The sequence below is a fragment of the Atractosteus spatula genome, chromosome 6 (genome assembly GCF_055471065.1).
Source record: "Atractosteus spatula isolate fAtrSpa1 chromosome 6, fAtrSpa1.hap1, whole genome shotgun sequence".
Classification (NCBI taxonomy): Eukaryota; Metazoa; Chordata; class Actinopteri; order Semionotiformes; family Lepisosteidae; genus Atractosteus; species Atractosteus spatula.
In genome coordinates, this window is record NC_142711.1 from 34,717,029 (window position 1) to 34,734,526 (window position 17,498).

General features: G+C 43.0%; 1 protein-coding gene across 1 annotated transcript in view; it reads right to left on the bottom strand.

Moving 5' to 3' along the window:
• Nucleotides 1-2,096: 2,096 nt before the first annotated feature.
• rhpn1 (rhophilin, Rho GTPase binding protein 1) overlaps nucleotides 2,097-17,498 on the bottom strand; it is a 47,192-nt gene continuing 31,790 nt past the window's right edge. The window contains exons 8-15 of the mRNA XM_088919669.1: nucleotides 16,560-16,747; nucleotides 12,961-13,117; nucleotides 12,265-12,384; nucleotides 10,207-10,401; nucleotides 8,976-9,052; nucleotides 7,968-8,114; nucleotides 6,610-6,768; nucleotides 2,097-5,677 (exon numbers count right to left, since the gene is read on the bottom strand). Coding sequence (XP_088775795.1) covers nucleotides 5,477-5,677; nucleotides 6,610-6,768; nucleotides 7,968-8,114; nucleotides 8,976-9,052; nucleotides 10,207-10,401; nucleotides 12,265-12,384; nucleotides 12,961-13,117; nucleotides 16,560-16,747 — 1,244 coding nt within the window. The 3' untranslated portion in view covers nucleotides 2,097-5,476. The remainder of the gene's footprint in view (nucleotides 5,678-6,609; nucleotides 6,769-7,967; nucleotides 8,115-8,975; nucleotides 9,053-10,206; nucleotides 10,402-12,264; nucleotides 12,385-12,960; nucleotides 13,118-16,559; nucleotides 16,748-17,498) is intronic.

The window sequence follows — 17,498 nt, forward strand, 5'->3', positions numbered from 1 at the left end:
ACACACATGGTTCTCATCAGTAGAGCAAACTGTCTTGAAATTTGGTGCTTTGCTGTTTTCAGCTTCCCACCATTAAGTCTAAAGGATCCGAATTGTTGAACCACAGCACACCATTTCTCTCAAACTCTGTCACTGCACTTAGGAATATTAACTCACAATCAAAGCAAACAGCACACAATTTCCAAAACATAGTATTTTTACATAGAAATTGAAACATGGGCATTAAGACATACACAAAATACACTAACCTCTGGAAGATTTCATCATAGTTCACAGCTGACCGCAGAGAAAGACCCTGATGGTAGCAGCAGAACCATTATACATATATCTAACAATACATTAATGTTCACAGGACAGAAAAACCTTAAATACAAATTTTCCCTGGACAAGGACACAGCTATGTATAGGGCCTCTTGGCACAGTCATTTCACCTAGCTCATTTCAGTGATTTTGGGCAGTTCTCCATGACACACACTACTTCTCAGTTTCCTTGTATGATACCAATATTGCAACATATTTATTCAGTGTAAATATTAACAACTTTTACCAGCGGTTAGTGCAGATCACCCTATTGTACAAGCATGTTATGACTTGGACTAATTAGTATGTTAACAGAATGCCTTTCTCCATTAGTTTGGCACATTTTTTAATAATTTTCCAGACTGGACAAACTTGTAGGCTGTTTTGTGCTATCCAAGGATCCATGATACCAGTGACAAAGGTATCAGAATTGAACTACAAAGAAATAAAGACAGAAAGCTGCTCGGGGTACTCTGTATCACAGCAAAGCTCTTCAGTCTCACAAGTCATGTGAGTTATTGTCACATTCTGTACCCTTATGCATTCTGCCACAATCTCACCTCATTATAAATTAAAATAACAGGAAGAATAAAAATCCCAATTTACATTGCAAATATGCCAAGGACCTGGTGGGTTCTGCAAAACCTGTGAACAAGAGGTAATATTCACTCAAACACACGTATAGAAAGCGAGTCTGAGGGCACAAAATTAAGTGTATCACACTGAGAAGAGGAGGTGACTCCAGTTCTCCAGATGCAATAGGAAAGGCTTTCTAGGCAACTGTTTCTGTAGTCAGGGTAATACCCTTATTGGCCTTTGCCTTTTCAAAAATACGGTTTCTCTAACCAGAGTGAGGAGCAGGGCAGGCTTTGCAAGTCCTACCTGAGCCAAGTGACACACAGAGAATAATGTACCATAATTCACTGCCAAGCTGGTTTCTAAAGTCCCGACTGAGAGATGCAGAACCCTACAGACCTCAAAAACTAAAAGAAAAAATGCAATGGCAATAACACCCATTTAAACACCTGCAAACACTCTGAAAAGTCCCATAAGACACTGCACGATCCATCTCTGATCTGGATTAAAGAATCAGAGAGCCTTGTCCCGGATTTCGGCCTGGGCTCGTCTGTGTTCATCCTCAGGGCTTAGCTCAAGCTCCCGGCTTCACACAATCCTGGAGCAACCAAAGCAAGCAGGGGCTTATCCCAGCAGAGAACTGGCTCATTAGATGATTCCCAAGCCACACCGTCCAGGAAGGACTGAAGAGCTGAAATACCCTCTCCGCTACAGGAAAAACAGAAGTAAGTTTTGATTTGTGTTCTTCCCGTCTCCCCTGACGTTTGTATCGATCAGCAATACTTTAGGAAATAAAACTATCTGTTCAGATAGGAACATCTGGATTTCCATTGAAAAAAAATTCTTTTGTTTTACTCTTGTTTTTTTGCAAACACCTAAGGTTAAGGATGCATCTCAAATTCACAGTGTATCTTTTTTTTATCAGCAAAAAGTATCATAATCCAAATAATCATGCTACTAAAATTTTCAACTGTCATCTACTTTGTCTTCAAGAAGATCTACTGCTTGATGAAATAACCACTGTACATCGCAGAAATTAAAATTCAGCTCGAACAGAAACAGGTGATTGATTTAAATTTTATCAACCATTCCATGGTGCTATACAGAACTCCACTGATCTTCTTAAACCTTCTTGAAGGAATGCTGTGAATTTGCTTCATACATCACAAGCTCAGATGATTAAAAACAGACATTTTCCTTTCCACTTCATTTAAACATTATTTTGGCTTTTAGATGATTTTATTGAAACCCCCACTACAATATGCAATTGTCCTATTCCAAACCAGAACTATTAATTTGTGACAAAATTAAACATAAAGGACAGAGTGTGGCACCCCTGAGATATATTGTATGAAACAGTACACAATTTTATCCTACACAAGTGGGACTCCCCCATTGGAAACAGTTAACTGTTTCAGGTTTCTGAGGCAAAGAACCTTTCCCCAGGTCCCTGTGTGTTCTATGTAAATGCACCAGAAGTATGACTTCAGCATAAACAGCAGTGCTGCATCAGAGCTGAGAACACAACATGCCATTTTGTGCATAAGAACAGTGTTAATCCACAACTCCTTTAAAATCATTAGAAACGTTCAGCCTGTCATGCTTGGTAGCAGCCTGCTGATGTTGGGAAAGCGTTTCTAAGAAAGACTCCCATGTACCCAGGGACTCAGCCTAGCGCCCTGAGACTAGAACACTCCAGTACATAAACAGCTGTCCTTTATCAAGCACCTCACTCACCAATTTCAAACAATACATCCACTGCTATTTTAAATGGCCAATTGGATTGTTTAATTGTAAAAAAAGAACAGACTTCTCCCATAAATTAATGAAATTATTTGCTTGCTGTAGTTGCTTCCACTTTGAAAGCAATATTTAAACAATACCAACATCTTGGTGTCTGGGGGCATTAGAAAAACAACACCAGCCAGGGAGAAAACAAGTGCGTTGTTATGTTTGAGGAGAAGGGCCACTCAGTATGTTCAACTGATGTAGGATTCCCTGGAAGGTCACAGTGAACCAGCTACCTTAACAATACAGCTTGACAAGATCTTCCTTACCCCAGGCAATATTTCTCTTGGAAATGTGCATCGTACTCCAAGTCTCGGATTAAAACTCAGTTTTCCAGTTGAGCTGCCTTAGTCCCCCGCTGGCAAGGAGGGTAGCAGTGTGCAAAGAGCAGCATCTCCACGAACAACGTGGCTAACTGTACAGAGTTCCGCATGTGGGTGAAGCCAGTGTGTCAGGAAAACCGTCTGTAAAGTATTTTCACAACAAAGTGCATCGCACAAGGAAACCTTTCAAAAGAAATATGATTTTATCCCTCTCTGTTTCATGCTGTTTTCAGACGATGAAATGACTCGGACATCTGAGTGTCAACACAACAATGCTGACTGTACTAATTGCGGCCCTGTTTTGGGGGGCAAACCACAAGAGTGCAACACAAGGTAGGGAACAGTGCTGGAAGAAAGATTCCCTCCTTGAAAAGCCTGGTGTTTAAACAACCACTGAGAAACAGAACAAGGAAACAAGTTACAGAAAAATGCTTCCAGGGTGAGCCCAGTAATATGAGCTACATAAAACCACTGTTGTTAAACCCATTGACTTCCTATTTAGTGTACTGCAAAGGACTGTGGGAAGGAAGTGGAAATATGGCTGCACTATTCATCCACGCTTTATCAGAAAGCTGCTTAATTCTGGTAAGAGAGGTGTGAGGGAACCTGGTGCCTCTACCAGGAGCAAAAGGCACACATGTAACAAGCACACAGGAACAATTCAGACACACCAGTTAACATAACTAGCATGTCTTTTAGAGGAGGTAAACACATCATATAAACTCTATATAGCAGGCACCCCAAAGATACTATCCACTGTGGCACCATGCCACCCATGGCTCCAGAAAGTTAAATGAAAAAAGGGTTAACATTTTCATAATGCTCTATGTTTGTGCATGTTAATCAGAGTGTAGATATAAATAAAGTGTAAAACCAGGAAAGATAACACTGATAGGCCTCCAGGCTATTTATCGAAACATAATGCCATTTTTTCAAGATCAAACTCATGGATTTGTTTTTTAATCACTTGTGTAATGTGTAATTAATATTGTTCCACTCAAACTTGAACTGAGAGCTTGTCTGTGTTACAGATCCCAGGTCACTCATCTAAAGAGAACCCAGCGCACGAGTCAGGTATCTCCAAAAATGATGCTGGCAATACTGTATATTTTCTAATTTAAAGAGACATGATCTTCCATCTTGCTTTCCTCAGCCCCTACAGTTTTTCTCTATAGTCACTTTGCAAAAAATATATTGCATTTAATTACATTTAACAGAAATGGTTGTTCTTTGACAACTGAACCAGTCACGTCAAAGAGCAAAACATTGTTTATCTTCAAAAGGTTTTGTTTGTGAATTTTAATTTTCTTTTCATTTACACTGACTCCCAAAACACAGCTGCAATGAATGTGCTGGTGTTTAGACTTGAGATTAGTTCAAGAGGGTCCAGTGGCAGCTAGAATGAGTACAATATAGTGCCCAGGTGAAACACTGTGCTTCCCCACTCTGCACGTGCCTTGGTCAGTTCTGCCAGGGTAATAACACTGCAAGAATCTCCTTGCTCAGCCATCAGGAGCCTGTGACAGGGGCATCTCGGTTTCAAAACACTGAAAGCTGTGTTGCGCGGACTCCTGGTTCTGTGTGAGGGGTCAGTCTGTTAGAAATATATTCTGCTGCTATGTGGAATGGCCACAGTCTGTAAATGAAGGTCATTCAGCCCATCTAGCTCACTGGCCTGCTTGTGACACCATTTATCTCAGCCATCCGTTTCTGGACAGAAGCGATGGATGATACCATTTCTTGGTATCAGCTTGAATAAGATGGCTGGACAGCTTGTTCCAGAACCCAAAAACCCTTTGTGTAAAAAGCACGCTTCTTGTTCTTGGTTTAAGAATGACTTCCAGTGAGTTTCGAAGTGTATCCTATGGGTCACATTTCACTCTTGAATTCGAAGCAGTCCACAGGCAGAAGCAGTTATCAATCAAAGCCGAAGAGCTAGTCAGTATGGTGTAACCAGGAAGCCACACAAGAGCATGGTCTCACTGGCTTATCGGCTCTACATGCTGGATGGCTTCCAGCTCTGAGTACTGTTGCGCAGTCGTCTACCTAAAGTTAGCTGCAGCTCATGTTGTCCCCAACATCCACCTCACCTCACCACAAAAATGTCTACACTGCTGCAGTTCCTGAAATGGGCACATTGCCCATGGTTCCTATTTTCTTCTCACTACACGCTATGGCTGTGTGTGAATTTTAAGAGCAGACAGCAGTATTAACCGTGTCTCTACCATGTGTGCCACAGTCATACCCGGCACCACCTCAGTCCGCCCTCTGAGGGAATCTCTGTTTTCTCCATCGCCGATTACAGGCTCTCCCTCCAGTTTCTGCGGACATCATCCCGGCGTGTCTCTGAGAGCCTGCTGTCTTGTTGGCCCGGGCATCTCACTCCCTCGCTCACTGTCCACCCCCTGCTTAGTCCACCTGTATTCAAGGTCGTTCTCAGGAGGTGAGCTTGGATTGGTGTCTCTCTGGGTCTCCCTCCGCCTCCCTGCCTAGTACATGGCCTCGCTGTCTCGGAAGTTGGCAAACGGGAGGTTGAAGGTGCCACCTGCCCTCTTTTTGCTGGCAGTGCTGCTCTTCTTCTTATTCCAGAGCAACAGGGAGCCAGAGCCTCGGACAGCCGTGCTGGGATTCTTGAGCCGTGCGTTTTCCTTGTCACCCCCCGCAGAGAGCAGCACACACTTCTTCTCACCCTGCACAGAGGAAAATCTGGTGAGCATGCTGTCAAAGGAATACAGGCCCGGTGCCAGGAAGTATATTCAAATCATAAGCTGTTTTATTTAGCACCTTTCAATCATCTCAAAGAACTTGAGAATACATACAGAACACAGTACACAACAAAAAATAATGAAAGAAAATTCCAAAGCCAAGAAAATAAACCAGATATGAAGAAAAAAATAATTTCTAAAACAGCATTTACGGTTACTGGGCACCCTGAGAGGACAAATTACAGCCATCCTGGTGACTGAAAGTAATTGATTTGGTGCTTTGTTTGGACACAACAAGCTGCGGTTCTGAAAATCCAAAATATTGGCCCTAATTTTAGCATCTAATTTGGCTAAAGGCCTTAGAGACAAAATGTATCCTTATTTTTTAACGCAAAAAAGTAATCGCCACAAAAAGTATTTTATTCTTATATTATTCATCCAATACAGGGTCACAGGGCAGCCAGAGCCTATCCCAGCAAGCAACAGGTGCAAGGCAGGGTACACCCTGGATAGGACACTTATCCATCGCAGAGCAGACAGATACAAACACAAACAAGGGCCACTTTTTCTAGAAGCTAAATAACCTTGAAGTATGTCTTTAGACTGTGGTAGGAAACCCACGCGAACACAGGGAGAACATACAAACTCCATGCAGACAGCACCGCAAGGCAGCAATGCTAACCACTGCACCCCGGTGCCATTGTATCAGAATTTCTTTATTATAACCAAATGATTGACTATCCCAGCCCTAGTACTGGATACCTAGGTACTAGCCCTAGTACTGGATTTTTTAAGTAACTACTGATACACCAAAAATGAAGAGTTTTTTCAGGAGCTGTGAAAAGTGGTTCAACATTCCCTGCAGAGTCCCTCTCGTGCCCACGGTAATGGAGACAAGCCAGTGTGGAGCGTCCTACCTGTCCTCCCTGCTCTGGGCTGTGCAGGGTGATGACGCCCAGCTCCACGCCTGCCTCGCCTGAGCTCTTTAGGATCTGCACCACCTCGGCATGCTTGGCCCACCTGCAGTCCTCCCCATCCACCGACACAATGTAGTCTCCCTCCCGCAGGCCCGCCTCCTGAAACACACACAGCATCTCATCGCTGCTCCCCTGGAAGACCTTTACCGATACCACACACCTGACAAAGTATAATTACTGATGGTCACACTGTATAGTCAAAACCTCCTTGTATTATCCTGAAGAGGAGTGCTCGCTACATCCCTCGGGGAACTCCTATTTAAGTTGTGTGGTCTAATTAAAAGGGAGTAGATTTGAATTAGTTTGCATTACTGGATTACCCTCCTGGCTGAGGAGACTGGTATCCCCCAAAAGAAGCAAGTGGGACCCCTTAACGCTGATGCCAAATTAAAGTTAGAGAGTTTCAAACAGAAGATGAAAGGGGATAAGGCTAACAGATTAACAGGACTGCCAGGGATGTGAACGGGGAGTCCGGACTGCTCTGTTCAGGTGGATGCAGGAAGGGAAAGAAACTAATACAGAAGATGTTGCAGGATGTGGGGGAGGGTAGGACGCCTGACGATGAAGACGGAAAGAGAAGTTTGAAGAAGGGAAGGAGCAAACCAGGCAGGCCAGGAAAGATTGAGAGAGTGATAGTGGGAAAGAATGGATGGGTATAGAGGGCAGGACGGGTGGCAGCCCCTGGGGCGAGACTCTGCTGGAGCCCCAAGGAGGGGAGCCATCTTCAGGATGGGCAGATGGAGAGGGGAGAGTGGACAACTCCAGCAGGCTGTTTGTTTTCCCTGTGTGGACAGGCCGGACTGGTGTGGCTCACTTTTGAAAAAAAAAAGACACGCGAGGGAAAAAGACGCTGGACAGAAATTTGGCTACCAGAAGAGTTTCAAGCAAACTGGTTTGGCTGAGACAGACAGGGTCAGACGAAAGGCAGAGTGGCGAGTAAACAAATACTTGTTAAGTCAGTAATGATATTCTTAATAGAAGAAGAAGGCTCCACAGCCGAAATGTTGTTTATTTTCTTCTCTTTGCAGCATGGAATAAACTTTTGCTTGTTTCTTTTCAGCTTATGTATGCCGACGCAGCTACCTACAGTATTTGAACTTCTTACTAATACTATTATTATAATAGTAATATATACAATAATACAGATAATATCAGTAATGACATTCTTAATAATCTAATAAGAATTTTCTCTGTTATGGATACACTACATGAGCACCCTGTTAGCTGTAAGTTAGGGCTGTGCAGTTTTAAAATGCCAAGAGGAATGAGCCGAAGAGTAATGGAGAAGAAGGGAGTACCGCAGCACAGCCCCCTGGCACGACGCCGGCAACCAGCACAGGTGAGTCCCCCCGCAGCGTGAGGCCGAAGCTCCTCTCCCCCCTCCCCAGACGGACCCGCCGCTGGGCGCTCCACCGGTGTTTGGCCGAGAAGACCGACAGAGGGCCCTGGAGATACACACACAAGCACATCCTTTTACTTAGGACATATATACAACGTAAAGCAGCAGCTCTACAGGCAACCTGGTCTTTCAAACAAAGAGTCTTTTAAAATCAAGGGCAGCAGGAGTCTGAAGGACATTACCCTGCCACAGTACCTGGGCTTGCTCAAGAAAATGCTCAGATCAATGGGCTACCAAACAGCATGGACGGGCTGAATGGCCTCCTTTCATCTGAAAACTTTCCAATATTCTTAGGTCCATTACAGTACTCTCACATAGCTGCCACACCTATTGTTATAAACAAAGCCAGTTATAATGTGTGAGAGAGGTGACAGAAGTAAAATCAATGCGAATTCGAAGGGCTGCAGAGTGAGCAGTTGATCGGAAGCACGTTCTAAGTTTGCGCTTGTCTGATTCCAGCAGAGGGGGCTGCTGTGCAGCTTCAAGGACATGTTTCCAGCAGAAGTACAGTATACAGTAGCCCTGCAGGTTCATGTCTCGCCAGAGGCACTGAAAGTGAACCCATCTCTATAGAATGGTGGGGGCTACTGAATACTGTTACCACCTTCTTTAGACTTTAATTTCAATGTGGTAAGTTATTGTAAGGAATTGTTTCCAAACTAAATTTGGATTTTCTCTTTGCTTTAATAATGGTGACCAGAAACAAGAGCTGGATCAGTAATGCCACTATTTCCACACACATTTACACAAAACATTGGCACTGAAGAAGGCTCCACGGCCGAAACGTTGTGTTTTCTTTCTTTTTTTTTTCCAGCATGGAATAAACCTATTACTTGTTCACTGGTACGCAGTGGTACATAGCCTACTTAACAGCCAACGTCCTGCATGTCCCTTTACAAATACTTACCAGCTGGTGAAAAATGTCGGTAATTCTAACTTTTGAAAAGTTTGGAGTTTTGATTTCTGGCTTCTGCTGCGTTTTAGCTGAAAAACAGAAGAATAAAAGCTATTCTGATATTTATCTCAATTTCACAGAAATGTTTTGCTAGAAGAGCATGTAGAATGAACTTTGTGGGCTTGGGATTTGGAATAAACCCCATCAGAGGCTCCAGCACTCTGCCGTGGTAGAATGTCACAAAGCAGTGACATTTCACAGAAACATGCCAACACGAAGACTGCTCCTTACAGATAATCTCACTTTACTTAATATCATAGTGTCAGAAAATATATCACTGCCCGGACTCACACAAGAGACTACGTGAAAAACCCAGTTTGTGACTTTCAGCAGATGAGAATCTTTTGGACTTCTTTATTTCTAAGGGCAGACTTCTGAAAAAAATGCAAGACCTTTTAGCGGCAATTCAATTTCATGAAATTTGTGTACAAGAACTAGAGACTGTATCACACCACAGCTTTAGTGAGGGTATCTCAGGCCAAAAAGGCATGCAAAAAAATCAATTATAAAGAAGGCAAGCACACAGCAGCACTTCAGTGCATAAATATTTATTCTAGTGCAATATAAGCTGAGAAAAACAGAAACTTGGCACAACTTTTTAAATTGCTGTTCAACTTTTTTCTCTGCCTCTTACAACTTGCAATTTTCTTACTTTTATGTATAAAATATTAAATTAAATAAATTGTAATCATTTCAAACATACTATTCTTTAAACATTTATATATTATTTTACTCAATTTGAATTAATTAACAGTAACTAGGCATTAGCTGGTCTCTCCCATCTCTGGAGAACATTTTTCCCTCTGGCACGATAAAGACCTATTGGTGTCTGGTTCTTTGGGTCCTTCGAGCAGGAAGTAAGTATTATTGAGTCTGTTGTTTTGTATAAGTATTTGTGATGATTTTAAATACCTTTTGAACCTGTGTTCTTTATCTGTGTGCACCCACAGGTGCAATACTAGCCACAGCAAGAAGAACCTATTGTTTGGTCGAATGTGTATGTTTCACTTTTCCTAACATGGTGGTGACTGTAGGCTGGAGCCTGCTTTGTCACAGACCGCAAAAACTGGTACTAAGCAGCTAATTGAAAAAAAAAATTCTACAATATCTTACAGTACATGTTAGGAGACATACGATGGCCTTCAGAGGGATAACAAAGAATACCCAAAGCTCCAGTACTCACGGTGAATGCTGGGAACCTCGCAGGTCTCAAAGAAGTCGTCCTCGTGGTCGATCTCAGAGTATTTGTCCAGCGAGCGCCTGTGCGTGAAAGACAGCACTTCCTGCAGGATGTCCATCTTGCGCAGGATCCTGCAGAGGCTGTGAATGCGCATGGCCTCCTCGTGCTGGATGACAGCCCTCTTCAGGTGCGCCTTCCCTGCACACAGCACACACCGGCCATGAGCTTCGAGCTCAGGAACACACACATTCACAGTGAAGGGGGAACTGCGGTTATTAAATAAATTCCCTGACGGTATGGAAAAATGTTCCAAATTTTGAATTAAGCACAAACATTTTGTGAAAATACTGCAAGTCTTGTTGTTGTTGTTGTGGCACCTTCCTGCTCACTAGTCTCCGTAAATGACTAATGCAATGTGATGTATGAGCTTATAAATACAGATTGTGCAGCAGACGTTTCACCGCAGAAATGTTCCAGCGCGATCTGCATGTAGAGTTAACAAATAAGTAGTATTTGTCGGAAAAATAGTCTCAAAAATCGAAAGCAATATTTCTATTGGATTAAAAGAGATATATTTACTAGCTTGAAGTTTTGTTGCCACGTTCTAAAAAGCAGAACATAGCACTGCACATACCTGGAAATTTAATCTATTTTGTGATGTAAATTATAGGTTTTACAAGTTACTGTGTACATTTTAGTTCATTATTTAGTCACTAGTTCATCAATACTGATTCTTTCTAACTCCAAAATATAAAAATAGCGCTGCAGTTCCTTTTTAACACCACTGAAAATTGCCCAGTCAACCCTGTGCTCATACACTGAAGCATGAGATGTAGTGAAGCATTAAAAAAAGTCTGTAACTATCCCACTGTATTACACAAAAGAAAAAAAGATGTTACAAATGAGAGGACCTTCAGGCCAGTTTGGTGGTTAATAGTTAATGATCCAAAGATCTCATCCAGTCATCCCCTGAAAGAAGTCAGGGTACTGGCTTCAACAACACGAGTGGGGTAGCTTGTCCCAGACTTCAACATCCCTTTGTCTTAATAAGTGCCTCCTGTTGTCTGCTTTGCTGTAAATGTTCTTTCCCATACCATTCCAGGTATGTGCTCTGGAAATGTTCATTCTTCCAGTGCTGTTCTGTTAAATGTTAACTGTTAATTCTGAAGTGGCTGACGTTTATAGTGCACTTGAGGACACTTGTTTTGGGTCTCGTGATCTTCTCTATTCAAGTCTAAAAAGGTTCAGGTGTTATGCTAGTCTGACCCCAGAATAACTCATCTAAACGGGATTTAGGCATCACTGATTTAGATGGTACCTGGACGCTATTAAGGTGTCAGAGCAGAGTGTCTCTGGAAACTGATGAAACTGATGAACAGCAATCGAGACAGTCAGCAGTGTTGCATAATGTCTTACGCGTAAAAACAGTGACAAACAACAGGAGGTCATTAATCCCATCTAGCTCATTTGGAAGTTAATATTTAATTGATGCAAGTATCTCACCTCAACAAAAATCAGATTTTGGCTTCAATTACATGGCAGGGTAGCTTGTCCCATACTTATTTACACAGCAGATTTTGTCATTTGTGCTCTGATCATTTCTACACACAGCAAGTGTATAGTTTTACTTACAGTGAACTTACTGTAGCTTTTTGTAAAGGACAGATGCATGTGAGAAAACTGTCTGACTAGTTTTTAACAGTCGAGTTCTGTCCTGTTGGCATTTCAGGCTCATGTATAGTTTGAAGAACATCAGAAAAAGACTCAGTCTTTGAGACCTTGAGACTCAGTCTCAGTCTGGGACTTCTTTGTGAAGTCTCAAAGAATTTGACCTGTATTTTTTTTTACACTGAACACCCACAGCAAACACTACATACTGTACAAATAGGATTTGCCTTGTGCATCTGTTGGTTTCAGAGTGGGCTGATCCAGTCTCCTGTCGTACAGGTGTGGACCCCTGAGATTCTGTGGACACGTATGGATCTGACACTGAAGGCAGACTTTCCTGCATCTCTATATCTGTGGACCCATGCAGACGTGCGGTGAGGAGACAGTGCTCACCCAGCCTGCGCCTCTCCTCGGCATCCCGCAGCACCACATCGAGCGAGGGCCCCTGTGGCTTCGTGGCGTGAAACTGCAGCAGCGCCTTCTCACTCTTGCCTTCATCCTCCGCAGAAGGCACTGCCGGGAGACACACGCACACCTTAACGTGGCGAAGTGCATACATACATAAGAAATATTTCTAATGAGAGGTCATTCGGCCCTGTTTGATAGTTAGAATGTAAATGATCCAATAATCTCATCCAGCTGTTTCCCAAAACTAAGATTTTGGCTTTTTTCAAGAAGGCTGGGTAGCTTGTTCCCTACTCCAACAACCCTTTGTGTAAATTAAAATTGTGCAATTCCTCCCGTTCTCAGTGTTAAATACACATTTCCACCTATGTCTGACATTGTAAGTGTGTGTAGTAAAACAATGTGCCATGTTGTGAAAATGCAGGCCAGAATGTGAATCTCTTGCTGATTCTCTCCAGCAAGACAGAACATCCTTTTGCTGCTGTGTTTACTATTGCTTTGGTGGTGTTACTCTCGAAAGTCTTATACTAGGTCTCCCAATCAGATTACAGTAGCAAGGCAATGTTTAGTAAACCACTGAAGAATGACTGATCCATTCAACATTTTCACATTTACTGCACTCTTCAAAAGAAAAGACTTGGAGATTGAGAACAGCAATGAATTGGAAAGCGCAGAGACACTCACCATCGTGGTCGCACAGCGCGACAGCAGCGTAGTAATGAGAGAGGGCCTTGAAGTGCTCCGCCTTGACCTGGACCATGGTGGCCCAGGAAAAGGGCACATAGTCCTTCACGGGTGGCTGGGCCATGGTCTGGAACACCAGTGAGTACACATCAGCCACCTGCCCAGGGCCGAGAGAGAAGTAGCGCCTTCAGTTCATACCTCAGTGCTCTCCATGGAGTCGCCTCTTTCACCGGCTCACAAACTGTCGAAGGACTGGCTACTGTAGCGTTGTATGAAGTCACAGCACAGTTCAGCAACGGTTTGAAGTAAGTTTTAATTTTTCTTACGAATAGACATCTTCAGAGAGTAGAGGCATACAATTCTCTCCCTATCTGCCCTTCTATACTGTAGAAACATTAAAATGTCAGAGTCCGGGTATTGGTGAAAGAAGAGCTGTTTATTCAGGAGATCATCTTGTAGAAGCTAGTCTCTCCGAAAGATGTTGCTCAGCGCTTTTTATACACAGTAACAGACAAACTTCCTACCTTTAACATAGATTACCTAATCCCTAAAATGAACCGTTAGTTCTTAGTCAAGCTTGGATAATGGAAAACAACTCCTTACTGAGACTTTCGTTATTGCTTACATTTGCAAAACAAGAAATTCGACTTCCCTTTTTACTATATTTAAGACATGAGCTGTACTTTTCCACAGACCTATAGATACCCCCTCGTATGTTCCCACTTGCCAGTGTTATAAGCAGTTAGAAAACTAAAAGATAAGCAGTTTGTTAGTTTTTATAAAATGTATAACATTCCTTCAAAACTTTGAAACATCTCCCTCATGCACCGTAAATGTTAGCTTTAAAGAAACATCATGAGCACATACAGTGGTGCTAGAAAGTTTGCGAACCATTTAGAATTTTCTGAATTTCTGCATAAATTTGACCTAAAATTAGATCTTCATCTAAGTCATAAAAATAGAAAAAACAGAACCCAATAAAACAAATAACACACAGAAAGATATACTTTTTCATTCATTTATTGATCAAAATGATCCAACATTAAATGTTTTTGCCAGAAAAAGTATGTGAACCTCTAGGATTATCAGTTCAGTTAAGGAGATAATTAACTGAGTCAGGAGTGTCAATCAATGGGATGACAAGCAGGTGTGAGTTTGGGTGTCCCTGCCCTATTTAAAAAACATAAACCTGAGTCTTCACTACCAAAGGCTGGTCTTCACCACAGGTTTGTGAGTGCATGCCATGCCATGCCATGCCATGCCATGCCTCGCCTCGCCTCGCCTCGCCTCGCCTCGCCTTGATCAAAGGAGATTTCTGAGGACAGGATGCTCATCAGGCTGGAAAAGGTTACAAAATGATTTCTAAAGACTTTGGGCTTCACCAGTCCACTGTCAGGCAGATGGTGTACAAATGGAGAAAATTCAACACCACTGTTACTCTCCCCAGGAGTGGTCGTGGAACAAAAATCACTCCAAGAACAAGACGTATAATATTCCGGGAGATCACAAAGAACCCCAGGGTAACATCTAAGGATCTGCGGGCCTCTCTTGCACTGGCTAATGTCAGTGTTCATGAGTCCACCATCAGGCAAACACTGAATAAGAATAGTGTGGATGGGAGGATAGCAAGGAGGAAGCCACTGCTCTCCAAGAAGAACATTGCTGCCCATTTAAAGTTGGCTAAAGACCACCTGGACGAGACAGAAGACTACGGGAAGAATGTTCTGTGGACCAACGGGTCAAAAATAGAACTTTTTGGCTTAAATGAGAAATGTTATGTTTGGTGAAAACCAAGCACTGCATTCCAACACAAAAACCTCATCCCAACCGTGAAACGTGCTGGTGGCAGTATCATGGTTTGGGGCTGTTTTGCTGTCACGGGACCAGAACGGCTTGCCATCACTGACGGAACTATAAATTCTGGATTGTACCAGCACATTCTACAGGAGAATGTCAGGGTATCCGTCCATGAACTGAATCTCAACAGAAGATGGGTCTTGCAGCAAGACAATGACCCTAAACACACAAGTCAGTCTACCAAAGAATGGTTGAAGCAGAAGAAATTTCATTTTTTGGAATGGCCGAGTCAAAGTCCAGACCTTAATCCAATAGAAATGTTGTGGCAGGACCTGAAGTGGGGAGTTCATGCAAGAAAACCCACAACCATCACTGAGTTGAAGCAGTTCTGTAAGGAGGAATGGGCCAAAAATGTTGGATCATTTTGATCAATAAATTAATGAAAAAGTATATCCTTTTGTGTGCTGTTTGTTTTAGTGGGTTCTCTTTATCTATTTTTATGACTTAGATGAAAATCTGATCACATTTTAGGTCAAATTTATGTAGAAATTCAGAAAATTCTAAAGGGTTCATAAACTTTCTAGCACCACTGTACATTTGTAAAAAGAGGTGCAAGTGTAATTCGTTCCCAGAAACCCTTTTGTATTGTGAAAAGTCCTAAAAAGAAATATTTATTTCCATTTCTTATGGGGAAAAAAATATGATCCACTCTGGACCCCAAAAATATCACTGTTTACTTTTTTCACCAAAAAATGACAAAAGAAACAATAGTAATAATAACTGACATTCATATTTTTAGTAATAAAAAACACTGCTTACCTAGTTAGATATCATGAATCATTAAGTATAGTACAGTACTGTACAGTAACCACTTCATTTGCTTTTAGCGTAATTAAATTCACAATTTCATTCTCTTAACGCCTTTAGGGTCCATGAAAAAGTCTAACCCACAAATATTCTTATGAATAGGGCGGAGCAGTGGTTAAGGGTGGAGAGGTGGCTCTGTGGCTAAGGATCTGTGCCTGTGACTGGAAGGTTGCTGGTTCAAATCCTGCAGCTGGCAGAGGAATCCTACTCTGTTGGGCCCCTAAGCAAGGCCCTTAACCTCAACTGCTCCAGGGGTGCTGTACAATGGCTGACCCTGCGCTCTGACCCCAAGCTTCTCTCCCTGTTTGTGTGTCTGTGTCTCATGGAGAGCAAGCTGGGGTATGTGAAAAGACGAATTCCTAATGCAAGAAATTGTATAGGGCTAAAAAAGCAACACATGAAAACTAAGTTCAAACAATGCAGAAAACAAGATGTGGTGAACTGTATGTTGTTCCTGCCACACCTTATTCTCTGTGCTAGTTCTCAACCATACTAGCTAGTGATGGGAACAGTTGATATAAAACGAGTTGCATGAGGACTTCCTCTTCACTCACTACATTGGGTAGAGGTTTCTAAATTTTTCTTCGTATCGCTTCTTGGTAGTTTCGTAGTTGGCTTTCGTTGTTCAAAATGTGGGTAACAATTTACATGGTTTCGAATTTGCATAAAAAGAAGTACGGGTGTATTTCAGGACCAGTATATATGTAGGATTAACACTTGTTCAACATACAGATTATTTTATACAGCACAACAGTATTTTTGACAACACTTATCCCCCACCCTCACGTCGCTTTGAAATGTGTCAGTCTGCAAACATTCCACACAGCTGGTGTCTCTCTGTCATCCTCGGCACATACAGAAATTAACCGAATTTAACGCTGCTCTGTCCAAACCCTGGCGCAGGCCGCGGCGAGGGGTTGGTGTGGGACACTCACCCTGGCAGCCTCCTGAGCCACCTGCAGGTGGGCAGCAACGTCACCGTCCCCCAGGAGCAGCACCACCTTCTCAAACACACACTCCTGCACCTGAGCGACCATGAGGCGCACCAGCATGTTGAGGGAGGGAGCACTCATGTCGAGGCTGGGCGCATTGGAGAAGTTCTCCTTCAGGTAGTTGAAGGCACCTGAACAGACACGGACCATAAACGCCCAGGAAAGCAGGAAAGTTTAGTACTTGTTCAGAACCACTTTCAACAGAGAACGGTCGGCCAATGGGCTGTGGTTTGTGGTGCTAACGATTGTCATGACCAGAATCACACATGATCTACTCCTGGCAACACTGCAAAATCCGAACCCTAACCAACCCTAACAGCCAGCTACCTGAAAATCTAGCCAGCAGCCATATCACCCTGCAACTGGCAACCCACTGAAGCTTAGCAGGTTTGAGCCAGGTCAGTACCTGGATGGGAGACTCCTGGGAAAGACTAAGCATGATGCTGGAAGAAGTGTTAGTGGGGCCAGTAGGGAGCGCTCACCCTGCAGTCTGTGGGGGTCTTGATGGCCCAGTATAATGAGGGGGACACTATACTGTAAAAGGGCGCCATTCTTCGGATGAGACATAAAACCAAAGTCCTTACTCGCTGTGGTCATTAGAAAACCCAGGGCGTTTCTCGAAAAAAGTAGGGGTGTTACCCCGGCGTCATGGCCAAATTTCCCATTGACCCTTACCAATCATGGCCTCCTAATAATCCCCATCTATGAATTGACTTCATTACTCTGCTCTCCTCCCCACTGATAGCTGGTGTGTGGTGAGCGTTCTGGCACACTATGGCTGCCGTCACATCATCCAGGTGGGGGCTGTACATTGCTGGTGATGGAGGGGATCCCCATTACCTGTAAAGCGCTTTGAGTGGAGTGTCCACAAAAGTGCTATGT